Source organism: Anopheles funestus, chromosome 3RL (genome assembly GCF_943734845.2).
Source record: "Anopheles funestus chromosome 3RL, idAnoFuneDA-416_04, whole genome shotgun sequence".
Lineage (NCBI taxonomy): Eukaryota > Metazoa > Arthropoda > Insecta > Diptera > Culicidae > Anopheles > Anopheles funestus.
In genome coordinates this window covers 14,994,414-15,015,805 of record NC_064599.1, presented here as the reverse complement: position 1 = coordinate 15,015,805, position 21,392 = coordinate 14,994,414, and the positions used below count along the sequence as shown (strand labels likewise).

Below are 21,392 nucleotides of genomic sequence, written 5' to 3'. Positions count from 1 at the left end.
AAATGCACCCAGGCTACTTACGATGACGAAATTCGCAGATTGCAGCAACAATTGGAGTTAGTGGATTTGCGCCGTAAGATTCAGGCTTTGGAACACCAGTCTGAATGTGCTCCACCACCGATTGCTGACTTAAAACTCGATAAAACAATCGAACCCTTCACGGGAGACGACGACAGATGTATCATCCAATGGTTGGATGACCTCGATTATACTTTCTCCCTACATCGTGTGAAGGATGCTGATAAATTCGTTCATGCTCGTCGGCTGCTTAAAGGATCTGCGGCTATCGTTGCCCAGTCATCTCGTGCCCTTACGCTGGAACAGTTAAAGGAAGAACTCATCTCAACCTTGAGTGTGCCGCCCACGGTTGAAGCCGTTCTTCGACAATTACGATCCCGTCGTCTCTCCCCAAAGGAGACCGCCTTACGTTATGTGTTGGATATGCAACGTATTGCCAGCCGAGCCCCCATCCCGGAACCTGAATTGATCAACATTATCCTTGATGGTCTGGATAGCCCATCTCTTACTGCTGGGATGCGATTCATGGCAAACAACGTGGAAGATCTGAAGCCTATGCTTAAGAAATTCGAGACCATTCGGTCCAGAAGAGTCCCCAAGCCGACGACGACATCATCTTCAATTCCGGAGAAAGTTCCTGTTTCGACCAATCGAGGAGCAACGCAGAACATCATTCGATGTTACAACTGCTCGGAGTTTGGACATCTTAAGAGTGCCTGTTCTTGCCCCAACCGACCACCGGGGGCATGCTTCACGTGTTTCCAGATGGGGCATAACTACAAAAATTGCCCAAAGAAGGTCGCGAATGCTGCTGCTCATCCGGATCCAATTACTCGTATTGCGGGTGATGATAATGAAACTCTGGCATTAGATGAATTACAAGAGGTGAGTGTTTCTTTTCTCAAGTTAGGAAAACCGGTTGTGGTAGTAAAAGGAATACAATCTCTATTTGATACAGGTAGTTCTGTAAGTTTTATAAATGAATCCATAGTGCCAGTTGGACTCCTGGCTCCGTTAGCCCCTTCTCGATTTCGTGGCCTTGGGAACTCCCGACTTTATACTCGTGGTCAAGTAACGTGCCGTATAAAATTTAAGGAGGTGATCCTCAATCATTCATTTATTATATTACCCGAGAACTCTATGGCCTGGCCAATAATTATTGGTAGAGATATACTCCCTTCGTTTAACGTCAGTCTTACGTACTCCAAGAATTACGTCTCTCTTATGCAGCCCCATCGAGTGGGAATTGAAACCCAGAACCAGGATTCACTAGATGTAGCAACCAATGAAATTTCTGCTATTGACGTTTATGAATCGGAAATTGAGCTTGATGTTGGCCCCACATTATCTTCCAGGCATTCCGCTATTGTCCTATCAATCATTAAGGAAAATTATCTCGACGATTCTATTCAATGCACTCAGTTAGTAAATCATAAAATGAAGATCAATCTCACTCATCAGACTCCTATTTTTACTAAACCCCGTCGACTCTCTTATGGAGAGCGGAACCAAGTTAAGGAAATCGTATCCAAATTACTCGAAGAGGAAGTCATCAGACCAAGTAATTCCCCTTATGCGTCTGCCCTGGTGCTCGTTAGGAAAAAGAGTGGAGAGATACGGATGTGCGTGGACTATCGACCGCTAAATAAGATTACTGTAAGGGACAACTACCCTCTTCCGTTGATCGAGACTTGCTTGGAGCATCTCAGTAACAAAAAGTTCTTCAGCTTGTTGGATTTGAATAGCGGATTCCATCAGGTACAGATGGAAGAATCTTCCATTCCTTACACCTCCTTTGTTACCCCTGACGGTCAGTACGAATATACCAAAATGCCTTTTGGCCTTAAAAACGCTCCTTCCGAATTCCAGCGTTTCATTAATTCAATCTTCCGTGAATTTATTGATGATGAAAAAGTAGTGGTCTACTTGGACGACATTATTATTGCTTCCGCCGATCTCCAGTCCCACCTGGAAACCCTCCAATCTGTTCTGAAAAGAATCAAACAGTCTGGCCTAGAACTACGGGTGGATAAGTGTAGGTTTGCCCATGAGGAGTTGGATTATCTAGGATATAAGGCGAGCGCCTCTGGTATCCGACCTAGTGACAGGCATATTAAGGCCTTACGAAACTACCCAATGCCTTTAAATGTGAAACAACTTAGAAGATGCTTGGGTTTATTCTCTTACTTTCGACGTTTTGTTCCGTCATTTTCCTGCATTGCTAAACCCCTTACTCAGTTACTACAGAAGGATGCCGTCTTTAGCTTTGATGCTAATTGTCGTGAGGCTTTTGAAACTCTCCGCGAGAGACTCATTCAATCTCCTGTACTTGCCATTTTTAACCCAAAAAGGGAAACCGAACTTCACTGTGATGCAAGCTCATTCGGATTTGGAGCAGTATTGTTGCAGAGGCAGGACGACAAGAAACTTCATCCTATCGCCTATTTCTCGAAAACAACCTCGAAAGAAGAAGCGAAGCTGCATAGTTATGAGCTAGAAACGCTCTCCGTTATCTATGCACTTAAGAGATTCCATACCTACGTTCACGGGCTCCCTTTGAAGATATTCACAGATTGCAATTCATTGGTCGAGACCCTAAAGAACCGTAATGGATCTGCAAAAATTGCTCGATGGTCTCTTTTTCTGGAAAACTATGATTACACCATTCATTATCGTTCCGGAACTTCTATGGCTCACGTGGATGCATTAAGCCGAACTGAAGCAGTAGGTGCAATTAGCGAATTAGACCTTGATTTTCAACTTCAGGTAGCTCAATCAAGAGATCCTTCCATTGACTGTTTAAAACGAAAACTCGAAGTCGGTCCTGTTAATGGATTCGTCTTGCAAGATGGTCTTGTTTATCATCAGTCTCCCCTCTATCCCCTCCAATTGTATGTACCTCGTGAAATGGTAGATAACGTCATACGACACAACCATGAAAAGATTGGTCATCTCGCAACTACTAAGACCTTTCACACTATTCGTCAGCATTATTGGTTTCCTCAAATGACAGTTAAGATTGAGAACTTTATTAAAAATTGTATAAAATGTATTGTATATTCAGCCCCCTCTAGGATAAATAATCGTAACCTATTTAGCATCCCAAAAGTACCGCTGCCTTTTGACACTATACACTTGGACCATCTGGGTCCATTGCCCTGTACTGGGTCTCGCAAGAAATATGTTTTGGTCATTATAGATTCTTTTACTAAATTTACGAAATTATATGCTACTGCTACAACTAACACTAACGAGGTATGTGACGCACTCAATCAGTATATGACATACTACAGTCGACCAAAACGGATCATTAGTGATCGAGCAACGTGTTTTACTTCGAATCTTTTTAAAGAATTTCTAGAGTCTCACAATATCTCCCATGTACTTAATGCTACAGCCTCTCCCCAAGCGAATGGTCAGGTCGAACGCGTTAATCGTGTACTCCGTCCTATACTAAGCAAACTGTCTGAGCTCACCGACTACTCTGATTGGAGTTCGCATTTACGATCTGCCGAATACGCTCTTAATAATACGGTCCATAGTTCCACGGGCTTCCTACCGTCCATTCTACTCTTCGGGGTCGAGCAGCGGGGTTGGGTCTTGGATGAATTGCGTGAATTTCTTGAGTCCAAAACAGAAGACGTTAGTCGAGACCTTAATCGTCTCCGTTCCGAAGCACAGGAAAATATCGAAATATCGCAAAATCGAAATGAGCAATACTTAGCCGATAGGAACAAGCCAGCTCCTAAATTCAACGTAGGAGATCTAGTAGCTATCAAATATACAGACACAAGCGGTGTCAACAAAAAGCTTAACTGTAGGTTTCGCGGCCCTTATATAATTCACAAAATTCTTCCTCATGACCGCTATGTCGTTAGAGATGTTGAGGGATGTCAACATACACAAATGGCCTATGATGGCGTTCTAGAAGTTGATAAACTTAGGAAGTGGGCCACTAATACGTAAATATGATCAGGTATGTAGTCAAGTAGAATTGAGGTCAATCCTAAGTCAGGATAGCCGAGCTGTAATATACTGTAGTGTCAGGTCCGCAACCGGTATCATTGTGAAGAGCTTTCGAAATGTCAGAGTGAATTATGACCATTGGACATGACAGTGTGCTGCGCAACTGTCATGCTGAATAAAGATATTCGTTATTGGATCGTTGTACAAGCAACATCTTCCGTTCTTCCGTTCTTCCGTTCTGTCTTCCGTTCTTCCGTTATACCTTCCGTCTTTGTTATTAGGCTACCAAAGCCTCCTTCCGAAAAGTTAAATCTTCCGTAATACATCCGTATTACAAAATAATCAGCCCGATGCAAGGAAAAGGCCTTTTTTAAATCCGGCCCTCTAGTTGTGAAAATGTAAACTAATCATTTGTATTGCATATCGAATTGTGGTAGCTAATTAGTAATTCTTTATCAGTTAACTAATGCCTATATGTGGCTTATAAAATTCGAGCATTGCAACAAATTTTTATTGATCAATGACGATCGTGGAATCCTGTTTTTGGGACTTGAAGAAAAAAATCGGAGAATAAAATAAATAGCTGTTGACGGAATCTGTTTGACACCAGTGATGTCCAGATGTATGCCCTTTGTGCGGAAACAGTGCCGTGTCATAAGTTGACGTTTTCCTCCATCTTTCTTTTTGTCAAAGTCTCGGTGAACTAAACACGCGGTGCGAAAGCACGAATAAAAATATCGAAAAATGGGTCGTATGCACGCTCCTGGTAAGGGTATTTCCAAATCCGCGCTACCGTATCGTCGTTCCGTGCCGTCGTGGCTGAAATTGAACGCCGAAGATGTGAAGGAGCAGATCAAGAAGCTCGGCAAAAAGGGCATGACTCCGTCCCAGATCGGCATCATTCTGCGAGATTCACACGGTGTCGCCCAAGTGCGCTTCGTCAATGGCAACAAGGTTAGTTTGTCTTCCGGCCCGCAACGCCGTCGCCCGTGTGTTTGGGGTCGTGTGCTACAGATCGGTGTAATAATGTACAATGGTTTGTTATTGTAGGTGCTGCGTATCATGAAAGCCGTTGGCCTGAAGCCCGACATTCCGGAAGATCTGTACTTCCTGATCAAGAAGGCCGTATCGATCCGTAAGCATTTGGAGCGCAACCGTAAGGACATCGACAGCAAGTTCCGCCTGATTCTGATCGAGTCTCGCATCCACCGCCTGGCCCGGTACTACAAGATCAAGGCAGTCCTGCCACCGAACTGGAAGTACGAATCGAGCACTGCTTCCGCTCTGGTCGCCTAAGCAGAGGGATAGCGGGAAGAGACGGACAGACCGGATTGAAGAAAAAAAAATGCTTTGAGGGTCTGATGATGTTCAACTTCAAACGTGCGATGTTGAAAATGTAATAATACACAGCAGCTGGCATCTGGATGGAGTCAGTTTCTCTACGAAGAAAGTGTCGATTGTTCTTGGCGAAGCCGAAAATGCATTTCACCTGATATCGTTGTTTCGTGGCGTTCTGAAAGAGGCGAAAATGGTGGTTGCGTGTTTTGTTTTGATGGCGTGCGGCGGTATTGTTGTTGGTGATGTGAGTAGTGTCGTCATTCGAATCTTGATATTAGGGTTTCGTGATCAATCGCCAACCGAACAGCCTTTTGCATCACAAAGGTAACACTAAATTCATGGATAGGAGCTTTAAAGCAACTATTCAACAACAGATCCACTGAGAGCAATTTTTATCCATTTCCAATGGAATCGACATACATAAATCTACGGGAAGATTAATTTCCACCTGCGCAATGCACACAATGCATAAAACATAACTGTGCTACGTTATAATTGTTTTTAGGTTTATGGAGTTTGGTTTCAAAGAGATCCTGTCTTCCTTTCAGATGTTATATTTGTCTTCAGATTATTTGAATTCACTCCGTGAACTTCATTCTTACACTACGTTGGTTCTGTCCGATCTGTATGAATGCTGGTTCAATATCACTTCCAAAAAGATGAACCACAAAAAGATGCGCAAACCTGACGGATGTCACATACACCGTTGCGTATCTGTGATAAGAACAATCACCACGGATCAACAACAGCACGTCGCTACGCTGTATGGATCGTGATCTTGAGTAGGTTCAGTAAACCGTGGCTAATCTTTCCGGATCGATCACCAATGTTGCAAACGACAGCAACATACTGATAACAAAACACTATTGAACCGGTAACGTATTTCGGTACTCGGTATGCCAATGAGTAAGCCCTTACAATCGACCTACAAGATCAAGTGATAAGCGTGATCGGTTGTAAAATTGTCTGCATTGTGTCTGGTCTTGATGTGGTGGTAGATCGTTTCTGCCCCTGAAAAATGTTGTATAGTTTACGGAAAGTCTTCGAGACCTTATCATCTGAAGAAGATGTATCTATGTACCTATCTCTCATTATTCGTGGAATTCACCGTCATTTGCAGCAAAACAAACATGGTGTTAAACTATTTCAACCGACCGATTACACTTTCGCGTGGTATCTGGCTGTGGTATGTGGCTGTTATGGCGGGGATTGTTGGATGATAAACGGCAGCACATGGCATCAGTGGTAGTATAAACATTCAATTGGCCATTTATAAGGGAGCTGCTTTCAGTAGCGATGTTTTCATATATAATCCTCACTAAGATCTTGCTAAGAGTTTTATTTATAACGTATGGAATATGTGCAAACAAGTTCGTTGGAACTTTCTGGCGGCTTTCTTTGTTGGCATTGCGGTATATTGTCATAAAGGGTTGTTTTTTTATTTTTTTCTGTAATTTTGTTACATTTACAACCGAACAATTCAAACATTGAAATCATGCATCGAGCATATTTCAAATAAAAACGATTTTCCAACATTGATAATACCCTAATCAATCAGGCACAAATCTGCTTCATTAAAAAAAAAGAAAACACGCAAAATTTGACTATTTATTTCACCGAACAAAAGACTGTAGATAGAGACGAACCATGTGTTTTTGTTCCGTAGTGGGTTAATTTCGGTTTAATTAACTTCCTTCGCTAAGGGTACTCAAACAAAAACGTATCAAATGTTGATGCTATCACTACTGTTTCCTCTGGAAAGGAACCACAAAAAATATCTCGGGCTTCGACGGGAATGGAATTTCCTTTGCAGCTTACAAGACTAATGTTACCACTAGAAATAGCGTCTGGCGTCGTATTAGCCGCACGCACAAATACACTAGCAGCTTCAGAAAAAGAAACTATTGGAAATGTGATAACGTACCACCATGTTGTACTAAGCTTTTGCCGGCAGCAGGAACGGGAGGTGCATTGAAGCAGAACCAGTAGCGAGCGATACCGGTGGTTGTAGGGTAGAGTACGAAAGAGATAGACACGCCGAAGGTTGGACAGAAGCGTGACGATAGAAGGAGGATACGGTAGCAGGACGATCGAGACTCGTCGAGGCTTTTTCTGTCCGGTCAGGTACGCCGCAGAGTTCAATTCCATTTGGACGTTTGGCCGTGCTGGTGGTTCTTCAAAAGTGTGGTACTATTTGCCACAACGAGTCACGTGTAGGGTTGGGTGTATGTTCTATTTATTTTCTGCATCTCAGTCAAGCAAAAAGCTTTTGTATCGTGTGTCGTTGATCGTGCATTGTAAGAAAAGTGTTAACATTTGTTTAAGTGAAGCTTAATTGTGAAAAATTTAACGTTACAATCGCATAATGGCAACTGCTAGTGGCAAGTACAAGCGTACAAACACCAATGGTATGCAGCATCAGCCACTGGACGTGGCCATCGTTGGCGGTGGTTTGGTGAGTATTGCATATGTTTCGTTAATAAGCATAAAGAGAAAAACCCAACCGGTTTTGAGCATTGTTGCCAGAACAGAATGTGATTTAAAATTGTGTAATTAATTTTTAATTAATTTAAAGACGTTTTCCTATTACTTAAAACATTAAAGAACGCTCTCGTCTGTATTATCTTCTTGTCTTTCTTTTGTTTTCCGGAAGTACTGTTTTTTGTGCTATTAAAAACGTTCTTCGTCGGTGCTTATCAATTATTATGTCGACTGTTTTTATTGGTAAAGTTCTTCTAGAAGTAATCTTTCCTATTTCGCAACCTAATGTTATCGATTTCCGTCGCACTGACCGTGGTCAATAGCGATGTAGTTTAGTCAGGATTCGTTCGACAAGTTAAGAAAATAAGAATATTATAGTAAAAATGACAGTTTAATCGTCCTTTGCTCCCATATTAGGTTGGCTCACTTTTAGCATTGCATCTGGGTAAGAAAGGCCACGAAGTGAATCTGTACGAATACCGTGAAGGTAAGAAAGTTTTCAAAGTATACAGGCTTTGTGTATGGCTGTGCTGTAATTAAATAAATAATACCTGATTTGGGATGATTTTACAGATATACGCACCGCAGAGTTGGTAATCGGACGAAGTATCAATCTAGCCCTGTCGGCCCGTGGTCGACGGGCGCTGGCCGAAGTCGGGCTAGAGGAAGCCCTACTTAATCATGGTATCCCAATGTCCGGACGAATGTTACATGACATTCACGGTAACCGGAAGATCGTACCGTACGATGCAAACACAAACCAGTGCATCTATTCCGTCGGCCGAAAGCATTTGAATGAAGTATTGTTAAACGGTACGTTGTAGATGCAGCATAGTATTGTGTCCGATGGGACAATGTATTGTGTTACAAATGACGGAAACTATCGGTTTCCAGCGCAGGGCACAGTTCTAAGGCTTCTTTTCGTCTTCTATTTACAACAGCGGCGGAGAAATACCCGAACATTCACCTGCATTTTAACCACAAACTGGTCAGCGCCAATTTGGACGAGGGCAATCTGTCTATGGTTGAGTAAGTAGCAAATAAGTAGTGTATATAGACATTTAGTTCGTGAGGAATTTTCGCTGTTGTCCAAAGTTCCATGGATTCAGATTACCGCTTGAGGTTTCATCTAAGAAGAAACATTTGAAACAGGAACTATGTGGGGGGTTGTTTCTGATCGTAAAGAAGATTATTCTCAACGGATGTTGATTATGCTCACGTGTTTTAACGTGATATAAGAAGATCTCAAGCATTCATTATTGCACTTGATGGCGTTTGAGATATTACCATCATTGAATCGAGACAATCTTGAATCATTCATATCACATCAAGATCATTCATGAAGACGTCTCGATAGTTAAGGCAATAAGAATGCTATCTAATCTCTCTTATACGTTTGAATGGGTAGAACTGTCTTATTTACTGTAAACAGCAACGTACTGAAATTTCTGATCTGACTAGATGATTGCAAGAGAGTCTATCGAAAACATTCCCGTAAACAACAAATGCGTTGGGCTTTAAACTGCCTTTACTGTGGATTTCGATTTCGTTATCTACAAGAGTCCTTTAAACATTCGAGTTTTCCGTCTGACTCATCACATGCAAGCATGTTGCGTCCTGAAGTAGTTGCTAATACAGCACAAGTGTGGATTAAGAAAAAAATATTTATACAGCAGAATTCCTCATACTCAAGCCTACACCTTGCGTTCCATTAATGAGACTAATATAATTAATTAATTCTTTTCCACCTGCTTCCACTTGTAGTCCGCAAACGAAGGAGGTCAAGAGCGCTAAGGCGGATCTGATCGTTGGATGCGACGGTGCATACAGTGCCGTTCGGAAGGAAATCGTCAAACGACCACGCTATGACTTCAGCCAGACATACATCGAGCACGGCTACCTGGAACTTTGCATCCCTCCAAAGGCCGATGGAGAGTTCGCCATGCCGCACAACTATTTGCACATCTGGCCCCGAGGGCAGTTCATGATGATTGCGCTACCCAACCAGGACCGCACCTGGACCGTGACGCTGTTCATGCCGTTCACGCAGTTCCACAGTATTACTGATCATGAGCGACTACTTGAGTTCTTCGGCCAGTACTTTCCCGATGCGATCGCGCTGATCGGACGCGAGCGGTTGATAAAGGATTTCTTCAAAACGAAACCGCAATCGCTCGTGATGATCAAGTGCCGGCCGTATCATGTCGGTTCGAAAGCTCTCATCATTGGTGACGCTGCACATGCGATGGTACCGTTCTACGGCCAAGGTATGAACGCGGGCTTTGAAGATTGCAGCGTGTTGACGGAGCTGTTCAACAAGTACGGTTCTGATCTGACGCATATCTTGCCGGAGTTCAGTGAGAAGCGCTGGGAGGATGCCCATGCCATCTGTGACTTAGCAATGTACAATTACATTGAGGTTTGTATATGAATTCGCGTGTTTAGCTGCGTTGAAGTATTAACCGTTCTATAAAAATATCTGTGATGTGATCTGTGATCTAGATGCGTGATTTGGTTACTAAACGATCGTACCTTTTCCGCAAGAAGCTGGATGAGTTGCTGTTCTGGTTGATGCCTAATACCTGGGTTCCCTTGTATAACTCCGTATCCTTCTCTCACATGCGATACAGCAAGTGCATTGCTAATCGTGCCTGGCAGGACAAGGTAGGGTTATGCTAAACACCTTTCCTTTATTGACTTAGTGCTTTATTTGAGATTTAACAGAGGCTAGTAGTGCATCGCTTTCATTTCTCATGATGCAAAAAGTCAATCATTACAAGCTGATAATTAATTGCACCAATTGTAAATAGTCCGTCAATAATAAGTCAAGTCAAAATGATCGTTCTTAAAAGAGGCATCAAAACAAATTGGACTGATAACGTTTTTTGTATGTGCTTCTTTCTTGCAGATTCTCACACGCGTATTGTATGGCGCTTCATTTGCTTCGATCGCAGCTATCGGAGGTCTGTGCTACCGACACGTGACCATGGGTCATCTCGAACAGCTCTCGACGGCGGTCTTATCCACGTTCCAGCTACTGAAACCGAAAGCAAGCGTTTAATAAATGCATAATATTTACAATACACAACAGATATTCTTTGATTATTCGATTCAATTAAATAGCAACCTCGTCATCCCATTCTTTCCTTATCCTCGTAGATCCTCGTAAAGTAACCATTGTCATTCTCGTAACGTAACATAGTACGTTTGGGACAAGATCTACAGCTCAATAGCATAAATGAGTTCGAGAAAACGTTTCTTATCGTTCTATCGGAAGAATGTCTAAGCGTAAACCAATCGTAGTCGTATCGTAGATTTGAAGAAGGTGGTTTACAATGGGTAATCCGGAATCGTGGATCCACTTCGACTCCGTACATGAAAAATTGATTCCGATTCCGACAAAAAACCATAATTGACTCCGGCGAGTCCGGTCTAATCCGAATGGGTTCGATCGACTCCGGATGAATCCGAATGGGTCCAGATGAGTCAGATCGAGTAAATTGCTCAGGGATTGATCCTACCCTACCCCCCGCTCATTTCCTCGGTAGCTATGGGTAAATTGTATACTGACTAATTTATATATTTTACAGGCGGGCTGATCCGACCCCGGCAAAATTTATAATTTATCCATCACTAGTGGCCCGGTGGTAGAAATGGCAGCGGCGCCGATCTCAAAACGATAGGACCGGGGATCAAATCCTATCCGAGCCATTGCGCAGGGCTAACTGTCCTGTCACGGGCAAATTAGATCAAGGAAAGCCTGTAATCGCAAGCCACCTCTCGAGGTTGTAGTCCCACAAAAGAAGGTCCCTAATTATGGACATAGCATCAGTAATTAGCAAATGGAAATCTTCGACAATCTTTTTTGGACGAAGAGTAATATCTCGACGAAGTAATATCGGACGAAGAGTAAACTGGTGGTCTAGTCAAAACGCCATTTACTTCTGACAATTGGGCTGCTTAGCGCAGATCAAGTCAGGAACTACATTTTCACATTCTGAAATCTCCCCGATAGTTCGTCAACTACGTAATATACATACAAGGATATACAAGTTGTTTCGGATGAAAGGGGAAAACACTAAACGCATTTTATAGTTTTGTTTAATTTATTTTTACAATCATTTCTCACAAACACCACTTCAATGTCGCATGCAACTACACATATGGCAAAAATAGACGGGAAAAACAATCTAAAGTGGATATTTTTGTCACCTTTTCATTTAATATGTTACCTTAAACATGCTCAGAAAAAAACGAAAAAACCCCCTTTGTTTACCCAACAAAAAACCACAAAAAGGAAAGAAAAACAACAAAAATAACCCCAAAAAAGGATACAATTACGCATAGGGAATTTAAATGCTAACACCCAGTTTGCCTAATGTTTACTTATACGCTAGTAATTGACTCCCAAAACTGGACAGCAATATCACCACAAAACTGTATGCCAGATTGGTTCTTAGGTATCGAAAAGTTGGTACGGTTTTTGGTACAGTCTCAATCCTTTGCTTTCTGAATGGCAAACGAGCTCATCTCGCTGGTGGGATCGTCCTATGTGGTGCCATTATAATACAGTACTCACGAGCCAGCGTAAGACGTTGTAGCGAAGGATCGTGATAGTGTGTTTCTGTCTCTTACGGTGTTCCATCCTGCTTACACATTGTGTTGTGTAGGGTCCAATGGGCATTACGTTTTACCTTTTGTCTATTTCTTAGCTTATTCCAGTACAAGCTTCACATTCTTGTGGTCAGCGATGAAGCGTGATTTGTTGGTTTCGAACAAATTATCCAACTCGCGACAGAAGCGTTCGTGCACCTCGTTTACTTGCTCGTGCGTAGGATCGTCTATCTGTGTCACTTCCACAGGATTACCAACTAAAAATACAAATTCTACATTAGTTTTCTGCACACCACATTGTGGATGGTACCACAACTTACCGACTGTGTTAAGGGGCTTCCGGCGAGGAATCAACCCGTAACTATACTGGAAGAATCCACGGCCGACGAACGCGGCAGGAGCAATACCGGTCGTATTTTTGACGAACTCTTGGAATCGACGCAGCTTCGAACCGGGTGGATTCGGGGGCTGATCGAACAGATCCACCTCGCCGAACGTCATGACCGGAACGATCGGTGTACCAGCCTTAATCGCAAGCTTACAGAAGCCCTTCCGTTTGCGCAACACTAGCGTGTAGTTGTTGGGTCGGCAGTGTAAAGATTCGGCTGCACCACCTACCACAATTACTACAGCGTTTGATGTGTAGCCGTCATCATTTAACGGGTTGTCTGGTTTGTTCGATGCCTTCAGCAGACTTAGAATGCTTTCGGGGTTTGCGGAAACTAGGCCCCAGCTGAGTAGTATCTCCCGGAAGAAAGGTATTACGAAGTGGAAGTTTAACGTCACAGGACGGGAACGAATTTTGGGAAACTGGTCGTGGAAACCGGTTGCATTGGTTGCGAAGTTAATGAAAGCACCCAACCTGGAAGAAAATTGAATAGAAATTCAACAAATTTATTGAAGCAACTAAATAATATTATCGGTAGAATTTTAAGGAGTGTTTAAACCACCTCTGAGATATTTAAATGAGGTACAAAACGAAACTTCGATTAAGTATCAATCAATAACATAGATTAGATTGTGAGAAACATTATGAGAAAAAAGATTATTAATTTAAGGACACAGAAGAAAAATATCTGAATTCCTTGCTACAATTCACTATCACAGAGCTGTTATATTTGATAAGCAAGAAAATAATTCAAATGCGCTTAAGAAGCATGATAACACAGGGTCACAAATGTAAGCTGGCAATTTTTCATGCACACCGATTCAAGATCTTTACCCGGTCATACCTGAGATTATCGCCGCTAGAAACAAGCCAATCGATAAAATTTCCTATCCCCAACGATTTGCTCAATTACGCACGGCCATACAAGGTGGCGCTATCTTGTAGTCAAAATCTCCCAAAAAGTAGCCGTTTTTGGTTGTAAACAAAGTTAACCCGCTTGACACTTTGGACCCTTTTGCTGGGTCTCACTTTGGGAATTGAAGCGCGGAGTTTCACTATTACAGTGTGAGCTGCGTATCTTATCAGCGTTCGATAGATGATTGCTAGCTTTGGTGCCCTCCCCGTGCTCAATCATCTTGAGCTTTGCGGAGGCACAAAGAATTGAGTAATTATTTTCGGCGCAATAACGACAGCTGAACTGAAGCAGGGATCTCTTTTAGCGTATTTCTAGAATATTTTCCTTTGCCGGGGTTTAGTGTTCGCTGCATTATCTACTCACCCTAGAACGCCGTGAGGAAAGGCGGCAAATAGGTAGTTCCGGTTTGGATCAAGATCAACTGTCTTGTGCAGCTTCGCCGGGAAGTAGCTCTGGTAAAGCTTCCACCAGAATAGATCTCTAAACCATTTTACACTGCAGAATACAGACGGATGAGTTAAGAGCTATAGTAGTAGCATCGTGTTGAAATCGCAACGTTACACCTCTACTACTTACCCCTGTCCTCGGCCACCGTTTGTGGTGATCTTACGATCAGTGTAGATGAAATATCCGTAGATGACACACAGAGTTTTAATAAATAAGTTTCCATAAATCTGAACACGAAACACAAAACATAGGTTAGTTTGCTACACGTGGCTTGACGAAGGTTCAGTAAAGCTTACCAGCAGGATGAAGTAAGATATGAGCATTCCCAGCTCACCGAATAATATCAACCACATCCACAGAGCAGTGGACAGAGTTTCGAGACGACGGCGCATGGGCACATTTAACGGTGCCCATTCGATTTTACCCATGTTGTTCTGTGTAGGCTTACCGGTTTATACCTGTGTAGGAAAAGTAGTTATAAAACCATGTGATTATCCAGAGATGATTATCCTAGATGGAAGCTGCAGCAATTGTGAGTGAATCTAGCAACACTTACTAACACATTTAAAAAAAACACGTTATACTACAAGAAAAAAAAGTCACTACACAAGGGGTTACACAGGTATCTCTTAGAACAAACGGTGCACCGCGACCTCTCACTCGGAACTGGGATCCGCACGGGTGCAAGGTTAGAATGTGACTGCACGCAGAGCTTGTGCTGTTACAAACACTTCTCTAGCCTTGATCGAGCCAAACGATCTAGAGCAGCTATTACTCCGTTTGGTGTCTCGACTGTATACTATGGTTTGTCGTGGTTATGTCAAAGACCCAACACAATTGAAACTTTTAGGTGGTTTCGGGTGTTTGTCGAATGTACGCACACCAGCGTTATCAGGTCCCGAGGGGAACTCGCCATTTAAATTGTATTTTTCAACCGACCGGTTCCATAACGCAACTGATAGAAGCAGGTGAATTCAGCATGATAAGAAACGGCTATTCTTCTTCACGATGCATTCGAAGGAGTGATGAATTTAACTGTGTCTGTAACACACAGCTGCATAGGTGAAATGCAACGCCATGCCATAGTAAATTGATTTGATCGAAAGAGAAATAGGGACGATTCGGGCAATTTGGTAATATATTTTTTAAAGAAATATAAATCCTTCGTAACAAACAGTCAGATAAATGTTCAGACTTCACCCGCCAACGAGGAGCCGAAATGGTTGCAATCGCGATACAACGATAATTTGATAAGAGTTCAATGAGGATACCAACAGTCGTATAATCATCATATGGATGTAATTCCATTTGGATGGGGATCCGTATGGTTAACATTTAAACTGTTATCTGCATGCCATCTGCTGTTTCCATGTGTATCTTAACGTTTTTGTTAAACGAGAAATGTAATAAAATTAATGTTTTACATTATTCTAGCGATAAGCGAAGATCTCGACTAACAAACAACAAAACATTTCACAAACAGGTATATTGATTAGCGAAGATCCACTCATCACCTTCGATAGCTCAGTTGGTAGAGCGGTGGACTGTAGAGGAAATGAGTATTCATACAAATAGTAGTCATCCATAGGTCGCTGGTTCAAATCCGGCTCGAAGGAGTAGAGTTTTTTTTTCTTATATAATAAGCACTTTGTATCTCAGTAATTTTTATCGCAGGGCCGGAATACTGTCTTATTCTTGTGATTGATAGAAATTTAACAATTGACGTCAATGTTCACTTACACGCACGTGACTCTTTGGTGACGATCTTTTTTCCAATGTTTCAAAGTTAAAACAAGCAATAAACCATCACTCAGCTAAATCTGTTTACTGTTCGCAATATATCCTTGTTCAGTGGAAAATTGGCAAACACATAACAATTCTCGAGTTCCCCATCAACGTGTGGGGCGGCTAGCGTCAACACTCACATCCAACGAGTAAGAATTACAAATGAAAACGCTTGTCACACGCAGATCTTTTTGCGACTGATCTCGCGCGTTCTCAAGTGCGCTATTATTTAGTGCGCGAGATGAAACCAAGCGTCGAGAGAGCACGTCGTCACAACACTGTCCACTGTATACGTACCGGTTAATCAACGCTTGTTTACCGTCGTTAAATGTTGCTTTCCCTGCGTAAAGCGAACAACTGGTCACTGCTTCGTTTGTAGGGTTTGTAGCACTTGTCACACAAAAAACTTGTGCTCCACGGGGACAAAACGTTACAAGGCGCATGCGTCTTCATATACGGGTGTCAGAACATGAATCAACTCATGGTAGTTCTCTACACGGCCCTTTGTTTGTTAGTTTGATCAGTTCTCGGCCAAACGATAACTTATCGGAAAGTTTCTTTTCAACCAACCGAACTGCTTTATCTAGGCTTAAACTGATAACGGGGGGAAAACGCCTGCTAGATACGGCCACTAAGGGCCAAAGAATCTGTCTCAATCGAGGTATACAAATCGTCCCATAAATCGCGGTACCTACTGTCGATGCTATCAGCTCTACAGTGGATGATGCAATTACGTTATCAGGCAATGCTTCCTCTCTTCAGTAAACGGCCAGATTTCACGAAAAATCAACGAATCTCGTAGTTGATTCAAGCGGTTGTTGAATCGAATGTCAGCTAGAACTATTTCGCTGTAGCACTTTCACTGTCAACACTCAGAACCAGAGTTCTGATCGGAAACGATCAAACACCAAGCACAAAGCTTCTGCTTACTGATGTGATGAATCAGCCTTTCTTACACGCTGCACTTGAATAGGAAGGTTAGCACCAAATAACTCACCCACATTGTACGCTGTGCGTTGCTTTCTTCTGACCACCATCGAACGTGACCAGTGGTACAATGTAGAATCCGATAACAACGCATACGGGAGGTCGTTTCCTTGGCTACAATAATTGCACAGTCAACTGTTCTCTTCACGGCAACTCTCAACGATTGCTCACGATCACATATGCGCACGATCACCTCTCGCATCGCTCATCTCAGACTCTGGGAGGAAAATTGGTGGAAAAACACCACTACCGACCCCGATGTGTGTGGTGATTGTATCGCAACAAATGCTATTCATGCGGGACACTTCTTCAATAAGAGAGATGTAATTTATTTTGTGTGTGTGTTGTATACATAAATCGGTAAGCAAAAAAGTCACGATAGCTATTACTTGAAGTTTACTTACAGTTGTATGGATAATGACATCGTTAGGCATTTTTATTCTTTTGATTTCAACGACCTCTCATCAACATCCGGAAATCAAAATCATGTTACGTGGAAAATTGATCTCATACGAGCTTAGATCGCATGAGACAGTAGTTCCACATGGCCTGAAAACATTCTCATACTTAGATAGCGCAATGTTTCATGGTAAATGTCCCATAGATTTCTCATATTTCTGATACTTTTAGGTGTAATTTAATGTTAACAATCCGGTGGACTTCAACTAATATTTTTACTGATTAATCTACTGATCATTGTTAATCATCACAAAAAAAGTTCCTAGTTGTTTTTTTTTCAACACTTCAACTACAATGACGGAAAAAAAGAAAGCAAGGTAAGGAGCTGATCCTATTACAATCTGTGTAGAGAAGTCGGAAATCAGACGCACAGAGTTTCAAACTTAGGCTCTGTCGAGTTACCGAACGTACTCACACTTTGACGGATTTATGAACTAAGACATTCTTATGCTCACACGGACTATACCTGATTGAAGACTCAAATTGTCAGAATTTTGAAATTTTTAAGGAGGTATAGTCCATTAATCGATGATGTCTAAAAGAAACAATTTTATGGAGGTCAAACTAAAAAAAAATCTTCTGTATAATTTCTACTAGTTACTTCTTGAAAAATATCATTAGTCAGGTACATTTAGTTAAAATATTATTAAGAAAACGTTAAAATCATACCTTTTCGCTAATTGTTAAAAAGTCACAAGAGTGAAAAACATTTAATTTGATTGAAATTAAATTTCCATCAGTACACGAAACGACTCGCATCACAATGCCTATATAAACCTTGGTTGTATTTTCAAACACGCCGCGAAGATTCATCTTAAACGGCGGCGTTCATTCGTTATTGCCGGCTTTCGCCATTTGTTTTGATGCTGTCTTTCGCGTCTATGACGATCGCGAACGATCTCGTTTCTCTCTCGTCCCCTCTTTTGACTCTTCGTCTCACGAATTGCGCATGGGTTCCTATTCATCTGACGATGATTAGCATTGCACGTCAAACAACACGTGTGTATGGTCAGTAATAAATGTTTCAAAAATTGCATAAAAAATTCGCAAACGTTAATTCGAAGTTACAATAAACATTAAATTAAACAAAAAAGATATAAACAATAGTCAAAATAACAGAACTCATAGAAATGAAACGTCATTGAAATCTAAAGCTAGTGGATGAAGTCATTCAAATATATAATAAATTCTATTGTGATCGTTTAATTTGCCATTTAAAAGCTTATTATCTTAAGCTTATATTACAGACGAAGCGCAATAAAAATAATGAGAACCGATGCCACCTATTCTGCTTCTAATAAAGCACAGAGGAAGCCTTTTGAAGATGTTTCTTATTGTAACGAATTCAACAGCTTGGGTTGACATTCTAACGTCAAGTACAAACACCCAAATGCGATATTGATTAAGTCGTGCAATGATAGTAATAATAATTTGCTTCGTTTTTTTTTCATTTCTCATCTGCTTCTCTCGTCACATTACTTGACGCTTTGCGTGATCTGCGGCGGAAGGTTAATTTTCTTCCCTCTAACCCTTTAAGGTTATGCTAACGCGCGCGAAAGGTTACGGAGAGCAACCAGCGATTGGCGTGTTCGAACCGACATCGTTTCGATTAGCGGTTATATTGATGTGGGTATACTAATTAAAGTGAGTCCGGTTGAACGGGGAAACGAGCTTAGAATGACGTTTAGGCAGCTAGAGGAACCGGTCGCCCGGTGATGTAATTAAATGTAACTTTATTTCTGTCGTTATTGAACAGGAGCAGTGGTCGAACGATCGCGTGTTTTGTTGTTTTTTTTTCTTTACATAAACGAACAAAGCTGGTTGTCATATTCTTCTGCTGCCGTTTAGAAATAATATTATAGTGACAAATAATTGACATTAGCTCTGTGTGAGATTCTTCCCACGTCCGTGTTTCATCTTCACACTTTGGTAGTTCTAGAATTTTTTTTTTGCCGAACATAGGAGTCGAGTGAAGGTAAAGCAGATGTGCGAGGTGCTTGAGATGTCTTTCCTAAGTATTTGGCGCTGTTTGACGTACGCCTTCCAGCCATCCAGAAGACACCCGCACGCTGTGAGCTAATATTGATAAATGACAGAAAATATTAATGTGAAAATGTCAACCCATCTGCCGATCTCTGTATGATCGTGCGTCGTTTCTGGCACCTGAAGAGGATGGATGTGTTTTTTTTTGTTTATTTATACTACCAATTTACTGCTAGACCCAGCGAAACATTTGGTGCACGTTATCGGAGAATTACAAAACATTTGCTTTGTTTCTCTAGCTCTACTGTGTGTGACTACAGATCAAAAAGCGTATCGCAGGGTTTTTTCCCCAATCCTGACCAGGATGTGTTATGTAGGATTTGAATAATTAAATGCGTTACTGATAGCGCCGAATTATTTGACTAAACATGATTACTGACCGAGCGGTTCGAATGAGGCTGCGGAAAAGAACAGAAGTGTTTGTAGGAACTCGTTTTCCTACCGCAAACCGACAACCATGAAAACGAATCTCTAATGAGTCGTGCAAATTTTTGGCCTCTCTTCCGAACGGTTTAGACTTCCTGGAGGGTTGAATATTTGAATACGCAACAGAGGGGATGTTTTTGGAGCTCTTTGAAGCAGCAGAGTGCGGCACAACCTTCGACCTCCCGCGGTTGACGCTAATGCAGGTTTGGAGTGGATGAATTCTCTTTCTGCCACCGACGCTTGTGATCCGGGTTCGCCAAGTCCTCGAAAACGATTGATAATTTACCGGTAAAAGTAGGGTAAATTTAAAGACATTTTAGGGTAAATTTAAAGGCAATTTAAAGATATTGTTGGGTGATAATATTAGAGTCAAACGGCAGTAAAAAAATATTATTGATGTGTATATACAACTGTAAAAAATTGTTTGAAAATACTTGATCCTGGGAACTTTTCAACCCATCGATCATGTAGTTCATTGGTCAGCCTTCACATTTTCTCGATTTTTGCACTTAGACAACAATGCTGACAGAATCAGTGGCATGACTACTTTCAACGTATAAGCACGACTACTTCTCCGAAGTACCCTGAAGTCACACAAATGAACATCTGATTGCACTAGGTCCGGGAATGGTAGGTATCTCCCATACCATTCTGTGAAGTCTATTTTTGGTCAGTCATTTTTCGGGGACTTCCCGGCCTATAGAACCATAATGGAAAACGGATTCGCATGGCGGATCTAAGTACCAAACAATAATGGATATATCTTTTCCTCGTCCGGCCTTTCCCGTGGTGTTCTAGAAGCGTTAACTTCATTATCTCTCGACGACCAGTTGCTTGGAAGAAGACTTGTCCATTCATCCTTCGCTACCTCCGTAGATCGTGTCATCGGTACCGTATCGAATATCACCTCGTCTACAGATGTATGATGTAATTTGTTTAATTAATCAACTTTACGATGTTGAACGGCGGTAACATTCGACCCGTTCTTACCCAATACACACTCACGAGCTGCTCACGAGTTTTATATGATCCGTTCAGATCGGGTGTGCGCATCGTCTGCACAAAGCACCAACAGCCAGACCCTTGTGGTTGATTGATCGACCGACTGATCTTCGACTTGGACCGAAAACACATCACGGATGTGTGTGGTTCTTGCTGATGGCAGGACCCTAATCTGGTGTCCTAATCGCTTGGGGTCAAGTTGAAGGGGTCACTACCGCTTGTTAGGGTTCTATAAGCAGCCAACCCAGGTCCAACTGTTGGGATTTACAAAGTCAGATATAAAGAAATGTTTATTTTTTTATTTGCAGCATCAGTTTTTGGTTACGATTATCTGAAGATGACGTGATTTTTGTACGAAAAAATCCTTAGTTCATACGCCAATTTACGTTACCTTGAGATTTTTGTATTGTACGTCCAACTATGTGTACGATTCGTTATTGTTCAATCTCCAATGTCTTCCAAGCGTGGTTTCGTATACCTAGCGGGTAAATTGTAAACATTAGCTTTATGGTAGGTTTGTCT

General features: G+C 41.8%; 3 protein-coding genes and 1 non-coding gene across 9 annotated transcripts; 3 read left to right on the top strand and 1 right to left on the bottom strand.

Moving 5' to 3' along the window:
• Positions 1 to 4,635: 4,635 nt before the first annotated feature.
• LOC125769312 (40S ribosomal protein S13) lies at positions 4,636 to 5,434 on the top strand. The gene is made up of 2 exons (XM_049437983.1): positions 4,636 to 4,938; positions 5,035 to 5,434. Exons 1-2 carry the CDS (start codon positions 4,729 to 4,731, stop codon positions 5,278 to 5,280), a joined length of 456 nt encoding a protein of 151 aa, XP_049293940.1. The 5' UTR covers positions 4,636 to 4,728; the 3' UTR covers positions 5,281 to 5,434.
• A 1,700-nt stretch (positions 5,435 to 7,134) lies between these two features.
• Positions 7,135 to 10,891, top strand: LOC125769282 (kynurenine 3-monooxygenase). The gene is made up of 7 exons (XM_049437942.1): positions 7,135 to 7,777; positions 8,221 to 8,290; positions 8,377 to 8,616; positions 8,745 to 8,832; positions 9,568 to 10,222; positions 10,306 to 10,467; positions 10,712 to 10,891. The coding sequence occupies exons 1-7, from the start codon at positions 7,688 to 7,690 to the stop codon at positions 10,862 to 10,864; spliced, it is 1,458 nt and encodes a 485-aa protein (XP_049293899.1). The 5' UTR covers positions 7,135 to 7,687; the 3' UTR covers positions 10,865 to 10,891.
• A 999-nt stretch (positions 10,892 to 11,890) lies between these two features.
• Positions 11,891 to 17,061, bottom strand: LOC125769293 (2-acylglycerol O-acyltransferase 2-A-like). 6 transcript variants are annotated; one of them, XM_049437958.1, is made up of 6 exons: positions 16,951 to 17,061; positions 14,465 to 14,626; positions 14,298 to 14,395; positions 14,085 to 14,216; positions 12,738 to 13,279; positions 11,891 to 12,674 (listed from the first exon to the last, which is right to left on the bottom strand). In XM_049437958.1, the coding sequence occupies exons 2-6, from the start codon at positions 14,594 to 14,596 to the stop codon at positions 12,517 to 12,519; spliced, it is 1,062 nt and encodes a 353-aa protein (XP_049293915.1). In that variant the 5' UTR covers positions 14,597 to 14,626; positions 16,951 to 17,061; the 3' UTR covers positions 11,891 to 12,516. The 6 variants fall into 6 exon arrangements, with proteins under 6 accessions (XP_049293915.1, XP_049293917.1, XP_049293916.1 ...); XM_049437960.1 differs by lacking the exon at positions 16,951 to 17,061 and adding an exon at positions 16,649 to 16,908; XM_049437959.1 differs by lacking the exon at positions 16,951 to 17,061 and adding an exon at positions 16,251 to 16,599.
• Trnay-gua (transfer RNA tyrosine (anticodon GUA)) lies at positions 15,682 to 15,784 on the top strand. Its single transcript has 2 exons — positions 15,682 to 15,718; positions 15,749 to 15,784. It is a non-coding gene; the product is annotated as a tRNA-Tyr (tRNA).
• Positions 17,062 to 21,392: the final 4,331 nt, after the last annotated feature.